General features: G+C 55.8%; 2 protein-coding genes across 12 annotated transcripts in view; both read right to left on the reverse strand.

Annotated features, from left to right (window-relative positions):
• EPB41 (erythrocyte membrane protein band 4.1) overlaps positions 1 to 11,541 on the reverse strand; it is a 96,133-nt gene extending 84,592 nt beyond the window's left edge. The window contains exon 1 of one of the 3 annotated variants that reach the window (XM_080379095.1): positions 11,386 to 11,541. The gene's annotated coding sequence lies outside the window, so the exon portion shown is untranslated. Of the gene's footprint in view, positions 1 to 2,089; positions 2,243 to 11,385 lie in introns of those variants that run through there. The other 2 variants (XM_080379086.1, XM_080379085.1) reach the window with 2 other exon arrangements.
• A 1,211-nt stretch (positions 11,542 to 12,752) lies between these two features.
• LOC308060408 (CCN family member 2-like) overlaps positions 12,753 to 25,666 on the reverse strand; it is a 43,593-nt gene continuing 30,679 nt past the window's right edge. For 6 of the 9 annotated variants that reach the window (XM_080379117.1, XM_080379115.1, XM_080379116.1 and 3 more), the window contains 4 exons: positions 20,219 to 20,432; positions 15,853 to 16,104; positions 15,237 to 15,445; positions 12,753 to 15,040 (listed from right to left, as the gene is read on the reverse strand). In XM_080379117.1, coding sequence (XP_080235243.1) covers positions 14,729 to 15,040; positions 15,237 to 15,445; positions 15,853 to 16,104; positions 20,219 to 20,432 — 987 coding nt within the window. In that variant the 3' untranslated portion in view covers positions 12,753 to 14,728. Of the gene's footprint in view, positions 15,041 to 15,236; positions 15,446 to 15,852; positions 17,497 to 20,218; positions 20,433 to 20,630; positions 20,750 to 24,133; positions 24,238 to 25,666 lie in introns of all 9 variants that reach the window. The other 3 variants (XM_080379122.1, XM_080379121.1, XM_080379120.1) reach the window with 3 other exon arrangements.

Here is a 25,666-nt window from a genome sequence, read left to right on the forward strand (position 1 = left end):
TGCTGGCACGCTGCTTTTAGGACTGATGCCCAACACCCTTTATCAGGCCAGGAGATGAGATTCACTTACTACAGTTCCTATGCATTTTATGTTTACCCAGGAGATAAGCCAGGCTTAAAGATGGAAAGGCAACCTGAGCCTGCTGTTTCCTCTGCTGGGTGAAGGTCAGGGCTGTCCCTGATCCAGTGAAACTGTGCCACACAGCCTTTATCTTTGCCATCACTAACAAGGTACCACTTAACTTTCTTGTGTGCTGACCGACCAAGATTTATACCAAGTATTTAGCAAACAGCAAATTTCATCTCGCAGCGGGATCAGAACCCCAAAAGCCTATAATAAGCAAGACCATTGAAATGCAGTTGTCTCCCCTCTGTGCAGTACACGAGAGACAACAGACAACCCATGCAGGCAGAAGCCACAGTCAGACTGCTCAGAGGAAAGCAAACCAGGGATTGTTCAGGTTACCTGCTTTCCCCAAGGAAGAAATTCACCCTTGACCAACTCGACTTGTCACGCAGTGATAACCAGATGGGTGACTGTGTCCTGAGGTCTGCTCAAGCACGAAGGAGGAAGACCCTCTGGCCGATGACTGGCTTCAGCACACCCTGGCAGAGTTAGAGCCGCTGCGCTGGTAGAGGCATGCCTCGCACTAACCTGCTCCAGGAGTGACACCAGCGAGTATTCCATTTTACGTCAAATATGAGCTCCTGGCCAGCACACTGCCAACCTGCGCCTCTTGAAGCTACACCTTCTGTGCAGGGGAGTTTTATTCTGCATTGAAACGACTGCTGGGTGTTTGGTGGGGCTGGAGCTCAGCAACTCAAATCAAGGCCGGTCCTCTAGTTCATTAACGATCTTTCTTTTAGAGATTTGGTAGCAAAGAACAGCTCATTCATAACAGAAGACAGCTGCTCAGCTTCCAAATACAGCGCTTCGCTTACTTCTGTGTAAGAACAACAGGTTTATGCTTGGGTTTGATTAAACCCTCCTGCCCTCCACTGTGAGGCATCATACAATAACGCTGAGCTTAAGAATAAAGCAGTCTGTTCCCAGCACCTTCCTCTGCTTTCCCTGCAAGTCTTCCATCAGTGACTGGCAGTACATTGAGTGCTTGGGCAGAGCTCTAAATATGCTCAGTCCTTTCCGCTACTGGGAGAGGAGAGGACATTACTTGGGAAGGGAGGGCAATGGACAGGAAAGGGGAAAGCTTAGCAGCAGAATACCTTAAATTTTTTTTTAAAAAGTAAATCAAATCAAAAACTTCTGAAGTTTCCAGAGATAGGAACCTCAATTCAGGGGCACCACTGCACCCAAAGAACCAGCTCTACCAAGCAAAGACTCCTTCCCTTCCTCTACCCTGAGCGCACACACCTTATTTTGAGAGGATTTAATACCCGAACAGCACCTCCAAGCCAGGCTGGGGGGCAGGCACCAAACCTCTGCTGGGAAACCACAAAAATCCACCCCACCAGGGTGATTTTCCCCGGGTGCAAAGCAGGATCTCCACAAATGCAAGCTAGAAGCATCAGTGCCTGATGCACTTCTCCAAGCTCGACAGGCATTTCCCCTCCTCTCCTGCCAGAAGGGCCCCGGGCTCCTCTCCGTACCCTGCAAAACTCCACACATCTGCAGGTTTGCAGAGGGGAAGCCAGCCCAGCGCCGCGCTCTGGCCTTCAGAGAGTCCCTTACACAACCACAGCACTGGTTTACCATCAACACCTGTCAGGAGGCGGCTGGGGAGAAACAGTGGGTATTGCTTTCCATTGCCAAAAACATTTTTACTTCCATTTTCTCAGTTGCTGGCACTTAGTGTGCTTTTATCACCAGGTCAGTGATCTGCAGCCCAGGCTGGCATGAAAAACTGCTGCTGGGGGCTTTTTCATGTTATAAACTTGGCCTGGAAATTGCTACGTTAAGTGCTTTTCAGTATCAAAAATCTTCACACACACAAACACACACATGACAAATCCTGCTGTTCGATAACAATCAATGCTCCAGAGTTTAAGACAAAATAAACAGGTCATTATTTAAGTCCAAGTGATTCGTTTCAGCTATTTCCTCTCACCAGGCTAATGAAGCATGTACTTACCCAGAGATGAGACAGCCGTGCAAACCACGCAGGCAAGGCACCAAAATCCATCACGGGGCAGTGTATAGAAAAGAAAGGAGAAGAGACACTGGTTAATAAGCAGTTCCAGCTAAATACGAAAACCCCCATGCACCTGCCAGAAAAATCCCTCAAGCCACAAAGCCAAGTGCTCACACTTGTATCCTACACAAGTGCTGCGACAGAGTTCACGTAAGCAAAATTTGGTGCCTGACTCTTCCCAGAGCTGAAGCTGGAACTGGACGTTCACGTTGAGCCACTTCTCTAGAAATGTAAACACCAAGTGGGGAAGGAAAAAAAAAAAAAAAAAAAAAAAGGAAAAAAACCCAACCATCAGCCCAACGTTACTTAACGCTGATAACAGCGAGCTGTGACGCAGGCGTCCCGTGCCTGCCAGCCCCCAGCGAGTTCGGTGCCCACGGCACGGCCCAGCCCGGGCAGCGCCAGGCTGGGGAAGCAGAGCCGGGTGTGGGGGCTGCGGGCTGGCTCCGTGCGTTCTGCATCCCTCCGGCCCCACCTGGCTTTCATGGAAACTTCAACTGGGATGGACATCAACTGGGACGGACACAGCCCAGCACCTCCGGCCCCAGCTCCACAGGCTCCAACTGAGCCCTCTAGTGGGCTTTAAAAATTCAACAAAACACCCATAGATTTAATTTAATTAACACTCTGCCAGAGGCCTCTAAACCCTAATCCTCTCAACAAAAGGATCATTAACTAAATGAAGAGATTCAAGAGAGCAACGGTGCTCTCAGCCGCAGCCGGGCCGGCTGCCTGCTCCCGCGGGCACACGCTGGGGCCGAGCAGGGTGCCGAAACCCAGCCGGATCCAAATCCTTCGAGACTCCGGGACCGGCTCCACACCAGTGCACACCAGTGCACAGCCGAGCACTCCTGGTGCACCACAGGGGAGGTCCAGCGCGGTGCCAGGCTCCTCCACAGCCACCCTGCTGCACCGAGGAGGCAGGCACAAGCCCGCGCCCATCCTCTGGGATGCACCACGATGCTGATGGTCCTGGTGCTGTCATCTCCATTGAGACTAAAACCCCTGAACTGCTGAACCAGGAGAGGATTCAGCTGGAGCGCTGGTTATTTTTTAAGTGTTATTATCCACTGATGTCAAGAGCCTGACAAGCAGGTGAAGAAGAGCCATCCTTTCAAGAGGCAGCCTCAGTCCTTCAACCGAAGGCTGGGAAAACCTCTCCATCTCGCCCAGCCCTGCCAGCACAAGCAGCAGGAAGCGTTTTCCTCATGTAAGAGAGTTGGGGGGGGTGTTGGCAGACAAATTTACAGCATGCAGGGTGCAGTCCAGGAAGGTGCAGGCAGGGAAAAGCCTTTACAGTCAAAGGTCCTCCACCCACGAGCTTCACCCCAGTGAGATGGGGGAGATCTGGGGTTGCCCTTTGCAGGTGGCTCTCTTGGAAAGCCACCTCCAGCTTCTGAGCCACACAGAGGATCCACAACAGCTGCAAGGAGCACATCCACAAGACTACTCATTAGTAGAGTGAACAGGAGCAGAAAGAGAGCTTAATTACAGGGCAGGGATCATTCCCTCTGGGTTCAGATGTCAGCAGCAGCCTCGGCAGGGCCGTGCTGCCCCACAGGACAGGCATTCCTCCACAGAGCCCGCAGCAAATGCCACCTTTGCCTGAGCCACGTGCAGAGCCTGTAGTCAGTGGGATCCTGGCTGGGGCTCTGTGATGAGCTGCAGAGCCTCAGGCTTGCAAAAGTGAGAACCCAAAACAAGGAAGACTTCAGCTGTTGCTCGCAAGAAAACTTCTCTCTGTCAGCAGCAGCCTGCATGCATCTGTGGAGATGCTACTGCAGCCCATCTATAGGTACTGGTCCCCCAGATTTGGTGCTGTATGTGAACGCTCCAGTCTTCTCAGCAGTTTCTGAAGCTCAAACCAAAGCTCCAGCTGTGGCATTCACCAGGACAGAGACTGTAGTAGCTGCTGGCAGGGCAGGCTCATACCCCAGAGGCTGCCACAGCCTGGGGCAGGGCTTTCAGGGTGGCCAGGAGATGCTTTAGCACACAACACCTCCCCCAGACCAACACAGCCTTCCTTGAAGGGACCTCAGCCCTCCAAGGTGCCAGCCAAGCCCACCGCAGACCCTCTGTGTTTGGGTTTGTATACTGGAAAGCACTCACAGAGGTCTCCACTTTCAGTAAGTGCCTTTTGCGCCTGCCCCCTCCCTGCAGCTTTTCGGGACATCCCTCCAGCATAGAGCTGACACGCCATCAAGGCCTCCTGGCCTGAAGATGCAGGAACAACCGTTCCCAGAGCTAATGAGGCTGTCCTGCTTTGACCCGGGGCAGTTTTCAGCAGACACAGAATAAGCAGTCCTCTCCATGTCCACCTCCTGGAACAAATCCCAAGAGCTCGCATCTCCCCAGCCCGGGCATGAACACAGATGGTCACAGAGATTAAAACAGACAGAGAATTAACCGCCCTGTACAAATGAGCTTCTTCATCCAGCCCAGTGCTGCCAGGTGGTTTGAGGTACAGCGCTTGGATGTGATCATCGCAGTTTGCCAGGCTCTGATAACAGCCTCGTATTGACCAGAACAGGGGGCCAGAAAGCGGAGAAGTTTGAAGGCAGTTTGTAGGGGAGGCAAGATGCAAACTGCCAAAGCCAGGCAGCTGCCGTAACCACGCTTGCCTCCTGCTACAGCAGTAGAAGGAAAATCAGCACGAGGAAAAAGCCTAGCCAGCAGCACAGATCAGTTCTGCGCTCGGCTGTCTTGTGTATTCCCACCAAAAGGCAGCTCAGATGGAGCAAGCAGCCCCAGCGGAGCCATATGCAACTCCAGACGCTGCCCTGACGCCTCCGACCGCTGCTCACAAGGCACCAGGCACCCACAGGCTGGCAGCAGGCACTGAGAGAAACCCACACCGGCCCCACTGCCTTTCCTAGAAGGCTGAAGTCTTGGCACCTGGCGGAGGCACAGGATCTGTCAGCACAGCACACTGGGAAGGATCTAACCATTGCACGGGGCCAAACAACCTTCCCAAGAAGGGCAGGGCTTTCTCCAGGCTGCCTCCCAGGCGAGAGCTGCATCCCAAACCCCCAAGCACATTAGCATCACCAGCAACAGGTTTAAACATTATTTTATTTTCACTCAAAACCAGGGAAAAAATTCTGAAAGGAGTGGCCTTCTTGCTCAGCTGCATCACAGTTGCCAGTCGGTATTTTTGAGGGACAGGTTTCAAGCGATGCGATGACACAGATGACCGTGTTTGCTATTAAAAGCCTCCACACTCTGCACCCAAGGAAATCCCCGAGCAGCGCTGACCCCATCTGCCAGCCTGCAGCGAGGCTCCTCAAAGCCACAGCCTGGCTGAGGCCGATCCCGACCACACAGGAGAGGTTCAGCTCCACGGCAGACACAGGCACCTCCAGCACATCAACACAGACGGAGAAAATCACACTACAGCCCAACGTGGCTCAGGACTGGGCCAGCATCTGCCCTCCGTTGCTCCCACCCTCAGCGTTCGAGTTCACACAGATGCTGGGAGGTGACACTGTGCTGTTCTGTCTGACACAGACCCTCAACGCACAGAAAGAGTTTTGAAGCGCCCACGAACTGCTTACCCCATCTCCAAGGGTTTTTGGAGAGTGGATATAGAAAAACAAGCCATTAAAGGCTGGTGCTGTCTGGCAGGTGGCTAAACCGCTGCTGCAATCAGGGGACAGCAACCAAGCAGAGATCAGCTCAGAGGTCACGTACAGCATGATAAAAGCTGTAATGCATCCGCTGCGTTAACGCCCTGGCTACGATGACGCTTCAAGGCATCGGTCCCCACCACGGCTCCCACCCACGCCAAGCAGAGCTCAGCACCAGCACCGGGTTCTCCAGGATGTAAGCATGCTCAGGGCTTCCCCACGTCTCCCACCCCATCGCTGCGATGCAATGGCTTGTTTGCAACACCTACAAGATTGCTTTAACACCACCGCAGTCGGATCTCAGTCACTCCGAAGGCTCCCAGCACAAGCCAAGCCTCACACCCACTTGCTCAAATCCAGCTCAGGTCAAGCATGGCCAGATGTAATTACCTACGTGAAAGGAGCTAGAAGCCACCTCTAATAAGAGGATGTAGTTGTGCTGTCAGGCCAGGGTTCCTCCTCCTCCTCTTTTGCTGCTTACCAGGGTGCCAAACCTTGCCTCACCTTACATGGACCAGCAAGAACTTAACCTCATTCCTTCCTACCAAACCTGGCTTTCCCAGGAACGGCAGGAAAAGGCAGGTTTCTTAGTCACCTGTTTATGAACCTACGTACAGAGAACATTTTAACAGGATTCACTCGTTTAATTGAACAGCGCACAGGACGTCAGTGGCTTTATTTGTGTTGGCAGAAGGCTTTGGGCTGAGCAAACAGAGGAGCAAAGGCAGGCCCAGCACCCTAAAACACCTCCCGGGGGCCAGGCAACACGCCGCCGTGGAACCCGTGGGCCAGCGTGGGGCTGGGGGGGCTCCCGACAGCCTCAGCACTCTCCCGGGGCCACTTCCCAGCACCTCCACATCGCCAGGCTGCAGCGGTCACCTCCAGCCTATGAGACACACAGAAATAGGACAACCCAAGCTCCCTTCCAGCCTCCTCTCCTAAAATCTGCGAGCAAGAGGTGGTTTTAGAGCCTCCCCAGAGCACACGGAGCCATTGTGACCCAGCGCTCCCTGTCCCCAGGCAGACACTCGGGCCGGGCGCCCAGATGGTGCCTGCGTCGCACTGCCCGCGGCACCCGCACGGCTGATAGTCCAGGATTTTCTCAGGGGGCATCAGGAGGGGACGAGAGACAAACCATGCTAATTGGATAGACCAAGAGTCCTACTGCAAGCAGCTGCTCCAAACCTCTTGCGAACCACAAAAATAGTTTCATGTAAGGAGCAGGCATGGATTAAACGCCACAAACGTCCTTTTCTTTTCTCTGCGCAAAGTGCATTTTCCCCCATTGCGGTCCCAAAACAAAAACCAGACCCACAGATCAAACCAGGAAATTTAGCAAACTTTGAACACGAACAATAGCAAGAGGATTTTCCAGACCTTCAAGCTTGTTTTGCAAGTCCCAGATTATGTAAAGCACCGCTCTGCCATTGTCGGGGAAGCCGTGCTGGCTGCTCGGTTGCTGGAGCCAGCTGGCACCACACTGCCTGCCCGGCAGCGCCTGCACCTCCAAAGGCAGAGGGGTCTTGTGCAACACCACAAATTCCTTCCCAGGCACCTTCTACTGCAGCTATTACCATGCGGCAGCAGCTGCCTTTCATTTTACACCTAATTGTTATGTGATTAATCATCTTCCCAGAGTCTGGGTTTGTTTTCCACACTCCAGTCCTGCCCAGGTGTTCGGTACTAAACCAGCTGCCCTGGAAGAAGAGCGTCCTTTGTGTCTACAGGGTGGCTTTACCGTGCCGTCGTGGCTGTGCCCAGCAATGAAGTATCCCATCGCTTCACTAATCCTTGGGTTTTCTGCCAGTTAGGATAGGCTGGAGGGCTGAAGCACTTATCACTGCTCACACATCCTCCAGGAAGACAATACAAGAGGCTGAACTCATTCCACATTCAGCACCCAGCTGGAAAAACCCTGTCGGCACCCCTGCCCCCCCTCCCCAAGGCAGGCAGGATGGGAGCCAGCATCCCTGGTACCCAGCTCACCACACGATCCACGTCCCCCGGCAATGGTCTTGCACATGGTCCTGGTGCGTTTGCCTAATTAAGACTTAATGAAGCAGGGAGATCTATTGTGGGCACGGCAAGGGAGCAGATGTGCCCCCTGAACCTGGCCGCTGCCTGGGGAAGCCTGCTCCTGTCTCCAGGGTGAATCAGCAGGAAAAGCTCAGGCCAGGATGCTCAGCCCTGCAAATTCAAGACCCCGCTGCTTGGTCAGAGCCAGGGAAAGGAAAATGCTCAGTTCGTCAGCAGCCTCTAGTGGGGAGAGCCGCGCAGACGGGGTGGCCACATCCACAGACCCCACCAGCCCCAGCGAGCCCACCCTGGCGGTCCCCACCAGCTCAGCTGGGGCTGACCGGGTATAGCCCAGCACGGCCCCGATGCTCATGGTGTCAGGGACCCTGGGAGCCACAAGCCAAACCGCCACGGCCTCAGCCGAGCATCCCGCGTGTGAGAGCGCTCGGAGGGGCTGTCCCCACCGGCTGGGGTCCCACAGCCAGCACTGGTCCTGGGCTAAGCACAGAGCACCAGCTGCAGCACCTCCCCCGAGGCCTGACTCAGAGCCTCGCACAGACGCATGAAATGCAGAAAAAGGGACAACAAACATGTTCCCACCCCCAGGTAGCTCACTGAGGGAGAGACCTCCGGGCTGATGGCGGTGAGCCCCTACCCCCACCCGAATCACACCCCAGACAGCTCCCACACCTCCAGCCTGCAGAATCTAGCATGGCCAAGAGCCAATTTTGACCCCAAACTTGCAGCCACCATGGCCTTAAGCCTCTTCCCGTAGCTGGGGACAAAGGTAAAACCCTGCCCAGCACAGAAGGACAATTATCTGCTCACAGGGGTAGGGTCTGCCTGCAGCCTGCTCTCCTCCCTGAGGAACAGCTGCGCGTGGAGCTCAGAAAAACGTTTGTCAGATATTAAATTAGTGACGTATCTTCAGAGCACCCCGCTCGAAGAACGGCTGATGTTTTGCTTACCCTCCGAGCAACCTTCACCCACTGGCAGCTCCAAAAAGACTGTGTCAGCCCAGGGGGGACACGCGGTGCAGAGATGCAGCTGCAGGCAATTCCAGCAGCTGCCAGGCTGCGCGCCGGGAGGAGAGCCTCGTCAGAGCAGCACCGCCGCGGATGAGAAGGCACTTTCTCTCCTCGGCAGGGTTTCAAACCCTCCCAAGAAGGCCCGAAGTTTCTCTCCAGTACGAGGCAAAGCCAAGCGAAGGGACAGGGGAGGCGCCCACAGCCCGCAAAACAGCTTGAGCCCGGCCATGGGGAAGCAGTTTGATGCACGGATGAACTTTGTGCTGCCGCTGACTTGCTGTTACCATCACGACACACAGAAGCAGCACATGCCCCACTTCGGGCAGAAAAACAGGAGGAGCTGCCAGCACCACAACAAGGCAGGGGAGCGAGTATCTACCCATGCCCCAGCACTCAGAGAGGAGCTGCGCACCTGGGGGGCCGCAAATGGCTTCACAAGTTGCAGCTGCCTCCTCTCGGGGACAGGCACAGTGTAGCCGCATCACATTTAGCAGGAGTAGGGCAACGGCTGTGCAGGGAGGATTAAGCCAGACCTCAGCCCCGTGTCACCTGAAGCGCTGGTGCGGGTCACCCCCATGGACTAACCGGGGCACTCCGGCAGAACGAGGACGCGGAGGGGAGCGTGCGCGCTGCTGCCAGCAGCCCTGACCCCGGCTGTGCTGGAGCTGCGTCTGTACCTTCATTAAAGCCTTATGGCGGGATGGACGGGGTTTTTGGGGGGCACCTTGCAAGAACCTAACTTGCTCCCATGCCCCAAGGCGGCTCTTCTCCCGTGGGGCAGCAGATTTCCTCACACCATCAGCCATCTCCATCCCCAGCCATCCGCTGCGGCTCGGCCGGTCCCAGTGCTGGGCAGTGGCACAGGACCGGTGCCAGGGAGCCACTGGTGCAACCCACACCAAGCCACGGCCCTATGCCTGTCTGCGCAGCCTGACCCCGCGCAGGGCACGTGTCGCCTGACATCAGCCCCTGCCCACCAAGCTGGTGGGGCCGGCCAGCAGCCTTGGCAGTGACCACACTGCGGGCAGCTGCCAGCACCGCCTGACCCCAGGCTTCAGCCCCACACCGGGGCCAGCCCCACCACGGACCCACCAGCCCCCGCAAACCGCACAGCAAATGTTGGTTTTTCCCATGCGGGAGCCTTGGCGTAAGTAAATCCTTGGGCGAGGAGGCGGCTGCCGGCAGTGCTGAGCCAAGGCACACCCCTCCATTGCAACACAGCCCTAAAGATAGCCACTGTCCCCTGCCACTCCGGCCAGCGGCTCGGACCCTGTGGCACCTGCCCAGCCCACTGGGAAGCGGGGAAGGCAGAAGCCCTCCGGTGCAGCTCACAGCACGTGCTAGCAAGCAGCTTCACCGACCCCTCACCCCACTCCAGCTGCAGGAGGGTGAAATTCAGGAAGGGACAAGATTGCAGGAACCACCAGGGCCACCGAGTTCGGTCGCACGCGCCTCTGGTTGCAACATCAGCGCGAAGCGCCCCGTCAGAAAGGGGATGTGGCGAGAGAAACCCCCCGTCCCCGCAGTCCCGTGGGGGAGCGGCGCAGGGAAGTCGGTGGCGAGGTTTTAGCACTGCCTGGTTGTGCTGGGACAGGTATCAGTGCGAGGCCGCCATCGCTCCACAGCTCTGCCACTGCGACCGGCTTTGGGGACCCTCTGGGTGGGCGCAGATGGCATCGTGGCAAGAGGGGAAGGAGCACAGCCGCCCCGAAGCCCTGGGCCCAGCAGTGCACCCGCCACCTCCAGCAAAACAGAGCAGGATCCAGGTGCCACCGCGGGAGCTGCCACCTCCCCGGGGGACAACTGACCACTGCGGGGGGGGGGGGGACTGGCACCCCACCACAGGGCAGGGTCCCTGCACCCCAGTCACCTCCTGAGCCTGAGCCCACTGTGGCCCCCCAGCTGTCCCCCACCCTGTATCTTCCCCATCAGCCCCACTCTGGGTCCCTGCTACAGCCCCAGTGCACCCCAATCCCCCCACACCCAGCCTGACCCCACTAGGCGCCCCCCACCCCACAGCCCCCTTCTGCCCCACAGGCTTCCTGACACTGCGGCGGGGGCCTCCCCGGTCTCCCCCAGTTACAGGACACCCCCCATGTCCCCACTACCCCCCTGCCCCACACCTTGCTCGCTGTGGGCCCCCCACACCCAGCCTGCCCCCCCCGACCCCAGAGCACCCTAAAGCACCTCACACCCAGCATGACCTCTGCGGGTCCCCCCGGCGCCCCCAGACCAGGGCGCCCCACAGCCAGGCTGGCCCCGCTGCGGACCACCCCCATGCCACAGCTCTCCATGTCCCCTCATAACCCCCCGCTCCATAACCCACCTGACCCTCCGCGTGCCCCCAGATCCTCCTGTAACCCCCCACTCCATAACCGGGCTGACCCACAGAGTCCCCCCCAGCCCCATAACCAGCCTGACCCCACTACACCTCCTCCGGAGTGCCCCAGACCCCGCACTGCCCTCCCAAGCCCATAAGCCCCCCTGAAACCCTACGGGCTCCCCAAGTCCCCCTTGGATTCACCCCTCCCCGAGCCCGCTGTGCCCCCGGCCCCCCACCGCTCACCCGGGCCGGGGCCGCCGCTCCGCTCTGCACCGCACCGCGCTGCCTCCACCTGCACCGCCAGCCCCGCCCCCGTGACGTCAGCGCGCGCCCCGCCCCCCCGCGCCGCCGGCCGCGCCCACTGGCTACCACCCCCGCCCGTCAGCGCCGCGGGGGGGCGGGGCCAGCGCCGCGCTGCAGTGGGCGGGGCGGGCAGGTGACGGGTGGCGTCACGGTGAGCGAGGGGGCGTGGTCAAGAGATATGCCCCACCTCCGCGCCGGGGGCGCGTCACCTCAAGCCTCGCCTGACGTCACCACCCCATATAAGGAAAAAGGCGCCGGCAGCGGGATCCCCCCGCACCCCGCGGACCCCCGGGCGGATCTCGGGGCGTGGCCGCCGTGGGCGCAGCCCCGCACCCCGCGGAACCGGGTCCCTTGCGGAGTTCTGATACCTGTGTTCACCCGCCCCCTTACCCCCTTCACCCTACCGTAGGGAAAAGCGTCGCCGCCGCCCGGGCCGCCGCGGCCGGGGAGCCCCGGGCCGGGCCGGGCCGGGCCGATAAGGGCTGCGCGGGGCCGCGCCGGCACTATCGGGGCCGCGCAGGCGGCGGCTGGGGGCGATAACGGGGGCGCGGGCAGCCGCGGGGCTGGAACCGGCCCCTTGGCCAGCACCCACGGCCGCGCTGTCCCGTGTCCCCCTGCCACGGTGGGGCCTGAGGCAGGGCTGGAGGAGGGGGTGCTGCCCCGGGCCAACCTGTCCCCCTCGGGACACCGGCACGGACCGCCACCGCGTCCCCTCGGTGTTCCCCCTCCCCGCGGGAGCGCCGAGCCACGAACCCCCGCAGCTCCCGTTGGAGCCGGGGGGGTCTTGTCCCCCCAACACCTGCCTCTCCCCAGGGACCCCCAAGCCTTCCCCGAGGAGGAGGATGGTTGGGGGGGGGGGGAAGAGCCTCTGGGCCCCGCGGCGGGGCCGGGGGTGGGGAGGGGGGAGCCCCGGCTAATGTGATGAGGGGGAGATGACGCCGTAAGCTGTTAAGCCACCGCAAAGCCCCTCGCGGTCTGGCCCCGTTATCCCGACTCCCGCTCACATCTGCTCCCGCCGCTATTTTTAACGGCGCATTAAGGATTTCTGGGTCCTTAAGCAGGCGAGGGGGGGGGCCTCTGCTTGTGCTTTCCCCCCCCCGCCCCGTGCAGGACCTGCGATGTGCGAGCTGCAGAGGTGCCCGTGAGACACCACTGCCCCCCCACACTATCTGGGGGGACCCCCACCCCACAGCCAGCCGTCAGCTTGGCAGAGGGTCCCAGCACTGGTCCCAGTGGGCTGGTGGTACTGGGGAAAGGCCGGAGGGGAAACCAGGCAGGAGCCTCGCACAGAGGGATGCTGCCAGGGATGTAAAAAATAGATATTTATTAGTGTTGAGTAAAGTGCGACCTTAGCGTAGTTTTACACTCAGAAACCTTGTAAATGGCAGGAGAAAAGTTCAGAGCAGACCTGGAGGGCAAGGGGAGAGAAGGCCCCGAGCGGGGTTGTGCTAAAAAGATACGAGAACTGTACAAAGGCCTTTAAAAAAAAACAAAAAAACAAAAAACAAAAAACCAAAACCAATATCGGATAAATTATTTACAGTTCAAACTGATTACAGGAGGCTGAAGGCTGACAAGCTTCTGCAGGCTGAGAGAGCGAGAAAAGAGACTGAGCCGAGACACAGGCACTGAGCCAGCGTCGGAGCGGAGCCGCGGGCTGCAGGGATCGTCCTCCAGCCCTACGTCCCACTTTGGGGTGGGAGATGGGGTGGGACAGAGCCTCGGTGCTGCAGCACGGCCCCTGCTGCTGCCCAGCTGGGACAGGAATCATCATTCCCAGCAGTGAAAGGCAGGGAAGATGTAAGGAACAGGATCAGGCCCTTTACTTGGATGTTTCTGCTAAAAACCAGCAGAGGCCGATTGCAACTGATGAGGCTTCCGAGACAGCACAGAGCTGCTGAGGTGCCGTGCCGGGGGTCACGGGAGTGTCCCGGTGCTGGTGGCCATTCCCGCAGCCACGGGCTGGCAATCGGCACGGCGTTAACGGCACAGAGACTGCGCAGGTCTGTGGCAAGAAGGGAATCCCACCGCCGGAGACCCCGCACCAGCTTTCCATGCTGCTGCCTGGGTAACTCCAGAAGGGATCAGCTCTGTTGACAAACACGGGCACTTTCCTCGCTGGTGCCTTACGCTCCCCGGGCGGACCCGACTGACCCGTGTTCCTCCAGCTTAGGACCCACCAGCAGAGACTCTGGAGCTGCAGCGCAGCCCCAGCCCCGCTGTGGGTGTGCGAGCCGCGGAGCCCAGCCCCTCTCCCACCCCGGAGCCATTTCTGAGGAGATTACCAGGAGGGATGACAGGAGATGCTCATCACTAAAAGCTGCCGCAGGAGCACATGCCAGGGACACATTTCAGCCTGGCAGCCTGGCTCAGCCCCATTCCGGGCTGGAAGAGCTCCTCGGCTCCGAGACAGGCCCCAGGAGCACGGCCCCGCCAGCAGCGCCTGGCTCCATCCTTTCTTCTACCAAGAAACCCCTTCCCGGGCTCAGGTCCCTGCAGGAGGCCCCGAGCCATGCTCTGTCTCCAGCAGTGACACTACACAGCTCGCTGTTCCCTTGTCTTCGCTGTCACCTTCCCTGGCACACAAGGTTAAAAGGAATTTAACAGGGAAAAAAGAGCCCAGCCTTGAGCTGCCCAGCCGACGGGTCACCCAGCCGACGATCCGGCCTCTCTAGGAGCGAACTGATCCGGAACAAAGCTGCTGACGGGAGGGTGCAAGGCGGGCACAAGGATGGAGAAGAGCTTTTGCCAACTTGCTGGATCCAATTAGCCAAAAATAATCACAAAGCTCAGCAGGAGCCCAGCATGGGGCCAGGACCACTTTCCTCGCTGAGCAGCTTTGCACCGACGTGCAGCGGAGCCCACGGTGCCGGAGAGCAGGCTGCAGAGCTCGGCCCTAGCTCAGGCCTCCTGCGCTGCTCCTGCCTGATGCTCTGGGCTCGCCGCCTGGTTGGGGCAGGAGGGCGGCCATGGGGAACGGCACCCGCTGTCCGCTCAGCTGGAGCCAGGCTGGAGCCCCGCGGCTTGATCCACTCTCCCACCTGCTCAGTGGGAACGTGGGTCAAGTTTGCAGCTCCAGCCTGTTTCTGGTTCCTTCACTGACCTCCGCACCACCACGGGGGAAGGTCAGGAGCCTGGAGCCGATGGGGCTGTTCCCCCACGTGCCTCGGCTCGTTAGGAAGGCCACGGGGACCACTGGTGCTGAACGGTGCCGTTCTGAAGAGCACAGCCCCTCACAGAGGGGCTCTAGACACCTCGGCCCATGGATCTGGCACAGAGAGGGCTACTGCCTCTCTGTCTTGACGTGGTCTCCAATCATCCTCCTGTGATATGTGGCCAGGAAGATGTCGTTGTCTCGGGGACAGTCGTAGTGGCAGGAGCACATCTTGATGAACATCATTTTCCGCTGGAAGAAGTCCCCCTCGGGGCAGCGGAATTCCACCTCCACGGTGCTGGTGACGTACGGGGTGCAGCAGCGGCCGTCCGTGCAGCTGCCGCAGAACTTGGGCCGGTAGGAGCGGGTGCTGGTGCAGCCCGAAAACTCAAAATGGAGGCTCTGGCGTGGCTTTGGGGTCCGCACACACTTCTTCCCCTTCTAGGGAGAGAACAGAGGGGTTAACAAGGACACGGGCCACCTAGGACCGTGCTCTGTCTCTGGCACTGGGCAATCGGAGATGGAAAAAGTGGAAGCACAGAGCAAACCCTGCGAGATGGGCTCGTGCCTGACAAGTACCTAACGAGGCCGTCCCTCACACTGACGGTGTGGTGTCCCCCCTCCCCGAGGCCAGTACCTTGGTTTTCTCCATGGGGAAGTCGCAGGGTCGGACCATGCAGAGCCGGGTCTCCTTCTCCAGGTGGCACTGGGGATTGTCGTTGGTTACTCGGGCAGAGATGCCCATGCCGCAGCTCTTGGAGCAGGCACTCCACTCGGTGGTCTGCACCAAGCAGTTCTCCTGCAGGTTGTTCAGCTCGGGCTTGCGTGCCGGATCCTCCCTGAAAACTGAGCCACGCGAAGAGACACAAGGGTCAGGGCTTGGGATGAAGCGTGGCAGCTCCATGACTACTCCCAACTTGGTGCAGCTCTTCAGGAACAGCAGAAAGGTCTGATCCGTCCCGTGAGCTACTCAGCCTCTCAGCAGGAGGACACAGGCCAGCACGGGGCCGCTTCCTACCCCAGCCCAGCTCCGGGCAGCCCTGCTGCAGCACCAGAGGGTGCACGTGCTCCCCTGTAGCACCGCCGAGGTCTCACCTCAGTGGGTCTGGAGTTCAACACTGGGTGCCCACATGACGGTGCACAAAGCCAGCAGTCACCACCAGTGCCGAACCAGGCGTGACTTAGGGCCCCTACCCAAAGGCGGTGTGGGTCCACCCCTAGGCCCCCCAAACAGCCCTCTGCCCACCACTCACCCGCCATGGCTGTTTCAAAGCGGTTTTCCTCACTGCCCTCCTCGCAGATCCACTCTTCGCAGCACTTATTGCGAAACTTCACCCGCCGGGGGTTGGGGCACTCGGGGGACGGCAGCCGCAGGTCGTCGGAGCAGAGCGGGATGCAGCCGATGGCCCCGTCCATGCAGATGCACTGCAGCTTGCAGGTGGGCTGGAAGCTCTCCCCATTGTGGTAGATCTTGCCCAGCAGGTCACAAGTTGCACCCTCGTGAGCTGTGGGAAGGGGGGAGAGGAGGAGGAGAAAGACTTTTTTACCTGGAGGGTGGCAGAGCGCTGGCACAGGCTGCCCAGAGAGGCTGGGGGTCTTCTTCTCTGGAGACATTCAAACCCGCCTGGACGTGACTGTGCAGCCTGCCCGAGGAGAGCCTGCTCTAGCGGGGGTGGGACTGGGTGATCCCCAGGGGTCCCTTCCAGCCCCGACCGTTCCGTTATTCCATGAGGAGCTGAGCAGATGGCAGGGGGCTGGCAGCACGGTCTCCGCTCAGGGGGTCACAGGGCTCCTGATGGGGGCCGAGTGCCCACGCACAGTCTCCCCTGCTCTGCCATCCCAGCAGACGTTGGCACATTTCGTATCTGGCTCCCTGGACCCACAGCTATTCCTGATAGCTGGAAGTTGGCTCCAGCTGGGCCAGACCTCCCAACGTTCTCTCTAAAAACGTCTTCTCCACTCGGATGAGCTGCTAAGTGGGACTTTGTCTCTACAGCTTGTAAACAGCCTGCTCCCCAGTCCCAGGTCTTCCTGGCCGGCTCAGAGTGCCCCAGTCAGCGATGTTGTGCAAGATGCATTCCTGACACAGCACACGAGCCAGCAGCTTTGCTCCTCCTTACTCCTAGGAGGCTAAAAGGCAACGTTCTCCTAAGAGCTGTAGGTTCCCCACATGTCTAAAGGTACCTAAAAAAGGAAAATAACACTTTGGGTTTATGACCTTCGTGGCTTCTCTGTGATGCGTGAATCTCTGCTTCCTTCCAGCCACAACTTTTTCTGTTTCTCTCTGTTCTGGTCTCTAGCTCTTTCATCTGCAGCCCTCCTACGAGTCTTTCACTCCTTCCCGATAAAACTTAAATGAGCAAAAAAGGAGACGCAACAGTATCTGACACATAGGAGCAATCTTCCATCTGTGGGTGCGAGCGATGCTCACAAGTTCTTACGCCTGCATTAGCCAAATTTTTTCCAGTGGAAGTTTTCCAGCAGAAAAGTCTTCATTTGATTGAGAGTTCTGCAGGCTCAGATCGACGGCAGGAATGTTTTCAATGAGAAACAACTGAAGCATTTCAATTTGATGTCAAAGATTTCCTTTATGGTCTCACAATAGCTCAACCAAAATACTTGTTGGACAGTATCCATAGGGGGAAGTATTTTGTTCAGATAATTATTTTAGATACTATAAAGATCAAGATGAAACATTTTGATATAATGGAAATGGAAAGTTTCGACACAGCCAAACGAGTATTCTAAATTGCTCATGGAAACTTTTGAGAGGTTTTTTTATATTATTCTTTTTCTTTCAGCCTGAAATGAGATGTTGAAATCCCAGAGTTGTTCACAGGACAGAAATCCTGGTTTTGGACAGTTCTCATCAGCTGCTGCTTTCTGCAATCCTGACCCTTAAAAAACAAACAAAAAAATCCATGCAAACCTCTACTGGGAAGTTACCAAAATTAAGGATTCTTGGCTGCTTGCGGAGGCTTACCAGGAAACCTGATCTATTTTCCCCTTAGTCCTGCTCGCCCATGGAACATTGTATCAGAAAGTTTTTGGACCAAACAAGGAGCAAGAGCCTCTTTCCATCCCACCTACTCCTTGAGGGGACACAAATCCTTCCGGGCTGCTGATGCCTTGTTTCTAACCAGAGCTGGAGCCCAACCTGCAACGCCTTTCAATGCCATTGGTATAAAAATACTCCTGTGCTCCTACTTAGAAGTTTTGAAATCCTCACTTTTTCCATCAAAGTGGAAGTCATCCACTTTCCCTCCACACAACCATTCATACTTATTTTTAAATCCTCTTTCACTGTTTTTTAGCCCAAGCCCACTCCCTTCCCCACGAACGGATCGTGCTGTTCCCGCAGCAGCGCTCCTCCCCACCCCAGGAACGGCAGCCTGCTCGGGGGCTTTATGACAAAACTCGATCCTTCTGTCATGCCCTTCACTACCCTACACGGACCTCGCCTTCCTGTTGACCTGATCCAACTAAAGCACCCAAACAAATTGCGCCACAGCGGGGCAAGGCAGCTCTTTATTTACCAGCCCCACCTGGTCCTGCCGCTCTGCTGCCGCTCCGGTCCCCAAACACCGAGCCCAGCCAGGAGACTTTTGTCCTTCGCTGCAGGGAACATGGCAGAGCTCAAGTGAGCCCTCAGGTCGCCGCAGTTCTGCCAGCTCCCTGCGCCCACCCAGGCCACCCTACCACCCTCAGGCTCTCCTACTCTAGAGCTCCTACAGGGTGGTCTCTACCTTTCTGATATGCCAGGGTCTCTGCAGGAAGGGGAAAATTCCTCTGCAACATGTGAAATGCTACGTACTGTGATAACATTAAACAAATACGCAGGAATTTTCACTCTGATGGCTCCCTTCCCATCTCTTCTGATGTGGCCCCCGTGCTGGTACCCAGCCTAGAAGCTCTTCCCGTGACGCTTGAACACCTCTCTGCTCCCATCACATCTGTCTTATCTGGATACCTGTAAGCCCTCTCTTGTCGCAGACGTTGCTCTTTCCCTTCATTTGATTCATTCCTCCACCTTCAGCTTCCTTCACTGCCTCCAAAATCCCCCACCTTCCAAGAGATCAGTGTGGCGATCGCAAAAATATCACCCAGGGACATTTCAGCCCAAATCCTCAGTCCGATTTAGGGAGGTATCCTGGTCTATGTTAATCTGGGAATTTTGCCATGGAAATCTTAATTTCTTATTTAAAGGCAGGAAGGACAGTTTTGGTCTTCAAGTCTGATTATCTAAACAGCGGGGATATGGGACCCTCACTCCAAAATCTTTGTATCAAACCCATACGGAGCATCTCCATTGGAAAGGTGTCCAGCCTTCATGTGAAGTCTTCGAGACGGAGACTCCTCCACACTCCTGAGTAAATTGTTCCAGTGATTTAACTACCTTTACTCTACAACCACACACCTCATTCCCAGCCTTATTTAGGCAGTCTACAGCTTGTGCCCGCTGGATGTCATTATGCCTACGTTCACCTTCCTAAGCTTCAGTCGTCAGCTCTCAGGTGTAGCAATGCCTACAGGAAGCACCAGGAAGCTCATGTGGTTTCTAAAGATCACAGTAACCGGGGGAGAAGATTAAATGACTTACAAAACTTCTCATAAGAAAGGAGAAAACACTTCCTGCAAGCTAAATTCATTCTTTAGAGTGAAAAAAAAAAAAATGTAAGTGACAATGGCGCTGCAAAAAGTGCAGTTCCAGTCTGGACCCCCAACACCCCCGTCTCAGGTTGGTGCGAGTGGTACAGAGCATTTCCCGAGGTGCCCCGTGCACTGGTTCAATGCCTCCCACAGTGCTCACACCAGCCTTCCAGCCCACACGTCTTCTTGACTGTTTTGAAAAGCCTGAATTAAAAAAATGGTCAGCTCCTGGCAGAGACAGGGGCAGAGGAGTCTTGTTTTTAAACAAAGAAGACTGAGGACATACTTTTTTTTTCCCTCTCTGCACTAAAATAATTTTTGGATGCTTTAAAAATAGCTACTAAACAAAACAAACAAACAAAAAACAAACAAAAAAAATCAAAAAGATTTTTCTTTTCTGGATGATAAGAGGTACCAGGAGAGAAAACAGCTCTGCATTTGTATTTACCTGGCTCAGTAATGTTGTCCACAGACACTATTTTGCAAACGAGTTGTTCAGCTATTTCCACCCACATGCTGCAGCCAGCAATGCAGCATGCCTCTTGCATGTGAGCAGTCGAGTGCAAACTGCCCATCTCCAGTGCAAAGCAGCGAGATTTTGGGTGCGATTTTTCAAGCAACAGTACCTTTCCAGTAAAAATCCAGATTGCTGATATTTACCCACAGGCACTACAGGGCTAGAGGATATCTCCTAACAATGTCACAGGAACAAAGGAGCGTCCCAAACCCACACTCGTGCCTCTGGAAACATCCTTCAGGGCAGGAGGAAGCCGGTTGCGTGTGTATCGGTATCGGGGAATCTGTTGGCTCACAGGGCTGGCACAGATCTCCCAACGTGATGCTGGATGAAGCTCCAAGCGCTTCGGGAAATTCTGACGATGCCTTGGGTTTTCTGGGAGGTCTGCAGGCAGAGGGCTGAAGGGGCCATAAGAAAAGCGCACAATAACAGAACAAACATACAGCTCTCACCTAAGCAGATCCCACTGCCTCTGTGGATTTTGGAGAAGTCGCAGTAGAGTCCCTTGTGATGATCACAGGGTTTCTGCAGGGAGCAGAGCTCGCCAAGCTGCCTGGCACACACCTTGCAGCAGCCACAGGCATCCAACACGTGGCTGGTGCCAGCGGGGCACTGCAGAGGCTGGGAGGGACACCGGCATGGGTACGTGCAGGCCTGCAGCTCTACCTGGAGGGCAAACAAGCCATGGAGATAATGAGTCTCCCACAAGCCAGCCAGGCAGAGAAACAAAAGACACGCTTCTGCTACAAGCACAGACACCCTGTCAAGAGGGGGGAAGACCAACTTCACCCTCCACCGGGCAGCCCTGCTGCAGAGGATGTGTGTGCAGCACCCAGGGACCCGCAGGACGGAGCTTTTTCTCACCCTTAACTCATGCGGAGCTCAAGGGAAAAAAAAAAAAAGATGCCTCTGGGAAGCAGCGCCAAAATAAACGGGACAAGCAGTAGCTTGGAGTCCTATGCACAGCTCAGCCCCCTGCTTCCCTGGAAGCAATAAAATAGTAATTATTAACAGCAAGCAATTCTCAGCTCAGGAGGGAACATCAAAGCACTCTGCAGCAGCAGCGTTAGACCCAGTGCAAAGACGGAAAAAGTGAGGTGCATCGCGAAGGGGCCTGCCCAAAGTCAGCCAGCAGGACTGCAGCAGCGCTGAAAACAGACCCAGAAACTCCCCAGTCCCATTTTGTCCCCTGAACCTCATACTTTCTTCGTTATTCCCAGAGATGTGCCCTCTCCTCTCCCCTTTCCAGGGAACACAGAGTAACCAGCCTTCCTTGGGACCCGATGAAGCCACAGCTGCCTCACTTGGCAGCATTTTGGAAGTGCTGGCCGCCCCTTGAAACCCACCCTTGGCTTTTACACCACTTCCCACGCTGAAGAGAGATCAGGCTCTGCCTGAAGGAGGGGTACCCTCTCCCAAAAACCCGGGATGCTTTGAACGCTCCAGTAACTCAGTCTGTGGCATCCTTGTCCTGAATCAACTGGGAGCAGGTACATCAGCCTCAGCTCTGGATGTGCCCAGATTTGGGCCAGATGTAAAACCACAACTGTAAAAGGTGCAGAGTGTGTGGTCACTGAAGATCCTCTTACACCCCCTGAGAGACATCAGTGTGCCAGCTCCAGCCTGATTTTCTGCTCAGCTTCTGCCCACTCAATTCTCCAGGTAGCTGAGAGAGATGCAAGAGCACTGCTCCAGTTTGCAGCACTCAGATGCTCCGTGCTGCTGGATAGGGTCAGCTGCCACCCTGGGGGCTGCTGGACATGGGGCAGCTCCCACCCTGTTGGCAGCTGCTGCCGCAGGGTGGATAGAACCCTTGCACATAGACGGTGCCAGCAAAACGTTCTGGGATCCTGTACGGCCGTGAGCTGGGTGAAGAGGAAAGCACCAGCCAGGGCAGACCCCTCACAGCTCCGCTGCCACCCGGAGAGAGGTGCTGTGGCAGCTGGGAAGAGCCTGAGGGCAGGTGGGGAGGGGGGACACCTGGATCAGAGGCGAAAAATATATCTTGCTACAGCTCGATTTGCACTTGTTAGACCCCATCCAGCCCTCGCTTGTGAAACAGCTTCCTTGGATATTGTGTTTGTCACCAATAACAGTAGTAAAATTTTTCCAGCTGTTTTGACTGTTGCTCAAAACAGCTGCTCTGACTTTAGCTCGCATGGGGTCAGGAGATGCCAGCTGCTTTGTACTGCTGTAACAATCAGCACAGTATGGTGTGGGACAGAGATCAGTCTAAACTTTAACTCATGAATCCTCCCAGAGTCTCACCCTGCTCAGCAGGAATCAGTGTAATTCTTCTTGAAAACTCCTAGTGCAAAGTATTTTGGAAACAAGCCTCTTCCGCCTGTAGCCCAGCTGTTCCCAGACGGCAGGCTCAGAGCCACTCGCTGGGAGCTGGCATGTCACAGGGATCTCTTCCCGACTGCTGAAGTGCATTAAAAGACGCTAAAAATACAGAAATGCTTTCCTACTGTTTTTCATGTATGCAACTCCTGTAGCTGCCAAAAGGACGTGTTATTCAACCTTGGATGAGTGGGTGGGGGCTACATGAGATCATAAAAGAGGCAAAGCATTCCCAACGCAGGTCCTATATTAAGATGCAATACATGCACTTAACAAAAATAATGACAACAAGCATTTTCCAATGCAGTGTCAGCCACAGGCCATATAAAGAAACACTCTCAAAATAGCTCTCCTACTGAAAAACAAACCCAAACAACCTCTTTCAGGGTAACAGAGAATGCAACGGAATTAAACCCAACTGAGTTTTCTTTCTTGCCTTCATTAATCATTGTTGGCGCCGTTTCTTCCCTTTAATAACTCACCCAAAGAAACTAGACCACCTGGTTTTACCTCCTGTTCACAAGCAGCTTCGCTTCCTCATTATTCTACAGCTGCTTTTCAGCAAGAACATCTGGATTCAGATCTCTGACGTAGCCGAGACCTGCCGGGTGACTCTGCCCCCCACCTCTGCCGTGCTTCACTTCCCCCACCTGCGAGCAGAAGCACAGCTTAAAAGGCCCAAATCACCCGCATTTTCGGGGCTCTCTTCAGTATTTTGAGATTTCCCAACCAGTCAGCTTAGACATGCCCCTCTTCGCCAGCCAGCCCACCTGGCCCCAGGGGGTGTAGGGGCTCTCCCGCCCCTCTCACGGGCCCAGGAGAGGAGGGAACGAGCCGAAATCTTTTCTGGCTCACGCACACTCAGCAGTGAGCACTGAATAACTGGCTGGCGAGGGGAACTTTGAGTCGGGAACGGCTGGTAGAAAGTCAACATTGAACCAACTCCCTAGAGTTCTCCATTACTTAATTTGCTTTCACAGCAGTTTCAAATAGGTGAAATAAGGGATTATATGGCATTTGCAGGGAGCACCCTCCACCCTGCCTTATTTTCAAGGATGGCTTCTAGGCATTGTTTCAATACAGTGTGGAAACTGCCCAAACTGTCCCAAAGAACTGCAAGAACCCGCAGTCCGGGCTTTGCTGCAGACCTGTACGTAACCCAAAGACCAACATTTCCACATAACATGCCACCAACCTGGGTGCAGCTGGATTCAACTTAGATAACATTTCCTTCCCTCTGCAGAAGGGTCTGTCCCCAAAACTACACTTTTACCTTCACCGAGCAGGATCCTAACTTCAAGTTCATTATACATTTGGCCTTATCATAGAATCACAGAATCATTTAGGTTGGAAAAGAGCTTTAAGATCATTGAGTCCAACCGTTACCCCAGCACTGCCGAGCCCACCACTAACCCATGTCCCTAAGCACCACCTCTTCCTGGTTTTTAAACACCCCCAGGGATGGTGACCCCACCATGTCCCTGGGCAGCCTGTTCCAATGCTCAACAACCCCTTCAGTGAGGACATTTTTCCTAATATCCCATCTAACCCTCCCCTGGTGCAGGTTAAGGCTGTTTTCTCTTGTCCTGTCGTTTGTCATCTGGGAAAAGACACTGACCCCCCTCTGCCTACACCCTCCTGTCAGGCAGCTGCAGAGAGTGATCAGGTCCCCCCTGAGCTCCCTCCTCTCCAGGCTGAACCCCTCTGTCTCCCCCAGCCACCCCCCACCAGCCCTGTGCCCCAGCCCCTTCCCCAGTCCCCTGCCCAGCTCTGGACACACTCCTCGCTTCTGTCAAGGTTGGCACCGCATCTCTGTGAACTGTGAGAGCAGCAGAACAAAACCAGCATTAGAGATCAAGGCTATAGATTTAAGAAAGCACTAAAGCCTGGAATACCATCTTTCCTTGCTCCCGGCTTTGCTGGCAGTTCTCATACTGATCACAACCACCACGTGTGGATCTGCTGCTCCCAGGACCCCTGAGCGATGGCCAAGCCACAGCAGCCCAACCAGAGGATTCCCTTGCCTGTGCTCCATGCATGTTCTCCACCACTGACTCCCAGGTCCCATCTGCTCAGCTGACAAGCCAGAACAAGCTTCCTCCCAAGTGCCAGCACAAAACCCAGTTACCTGAGGGGAAAGAAAAAGTGAGAATATTCTTCCTGCTTCATATCCACATGAAACTTCTACCCCCTGCACCCTCAGGAAGGCATGAGTAGAGGGGCAGGAGCTCACGCCACTGCAGCAGTTCTGTGGCATCATCAGGACTTCTCATTCCTGATCACTGTCCACACAAGCCCAGAAACCAGCTGAGAGGGCCACACCAAAGAGGATTTTTAAAATGCGTTTGGGCTCGTGCCTGTATTCAAAGGGCTGGGAAAGGGGCGTTCTGAAGCTGAGCGAGCTGTTTGCAAAGTGCTTTGGGAGCCAGGGGTTAATGCTGCAAGGTAGAAGTAATATAATAAACACATAACTGGTTCTCTTTCACGCTCCAAGACTGGCAGCAGATAAAGCAGCCAAAACACAGCTACTCACATACTGCAGACACTGAATCATGACGGATAATCCCTGCTCTCCCTCCACCTCAGGCTCTCAAGGCACCTTCCTGACATTGCTGCGGCAAACTGTACAACAGCCTAATAGCAGAGACAGGAACCACCAACCCCATTTCACAGAGAGGGGAGACACGGAGACCTGCCCAGGCTGAGCCTGGCAGAGCTAAACATAACTCCCAGCAATCCTGCTCTCACCTCTGAACAACACAGGAGGCAGATGCAGGAGTAACAGCTCTCGTTTCCTTGCTCCATCCACTAAACGTCACTCTCAGAGCTCAAAGAAAGTCAAAAGTCCCATTCCCGAGACAGTCAGCAGGTTTAGGAAAAACAACATCTCAGAGTAATAATAAAGGGTCACAGTGGTGGGACTCAATGCAATAATTTACATGGCCAATACGATGAACTTAAATGCCTTTTCCCACCTAAATGATCCTATGCTGCCAAAGCTGGGTCAGTGCAAGAAACACGTTGACCATCCCAAACGGCAGAGGTTAGCTCTAGAGCAAAGCAGTGCTGGGCGCACAGGACACCTTTCCTGGCAGAAGAGAGGCTGGCACATGCCGAGTGTGCCAGGAGCAGTCAGGGGACACCTCACCGACCAGCAGTTTATTGCCTCTGTCAGCACAACAAGCTGTGCGAGGCACAGTGGTTCTGCAAACTTTATTTCCTCACCGATCCAAAAGGCACTTAACTGCAATTTAGATACATTAATGACTGCAGCAATGTTCCTAAGCAGGATCAGCTGCTCTGTCAAGCACTTGTATTAACACAAAAACAGGCACAAATTCTGCTCTGGAGAGGCTGCAGACTAACTTCCCCCTCGGGATCACTGTTTTTGGGAACACATGGATGGATTCAGTGGCAGCTGGGGAAGGATGGTGATGGTAAGGAACTGGGATATGAGACTTTTAATCCTTGCAATGACACAAACTCAGCGTCTTCACCTCTGTTCTCTTCTCCCCCCTGGTAAACCCGGGCTGGCTTCTAGCTCACACGAGTGGAGT

This window comes from Falco punctatus (assembly GCF_963210335.1).
Source record: "Falco punctatus genome assembly, chromosome: 3".
Lineage (NCBI taxonomy): Eukaryota > Metazoa > Chordata > Aves > Falconiformes > Falconidae > Falco > Falco punctatus.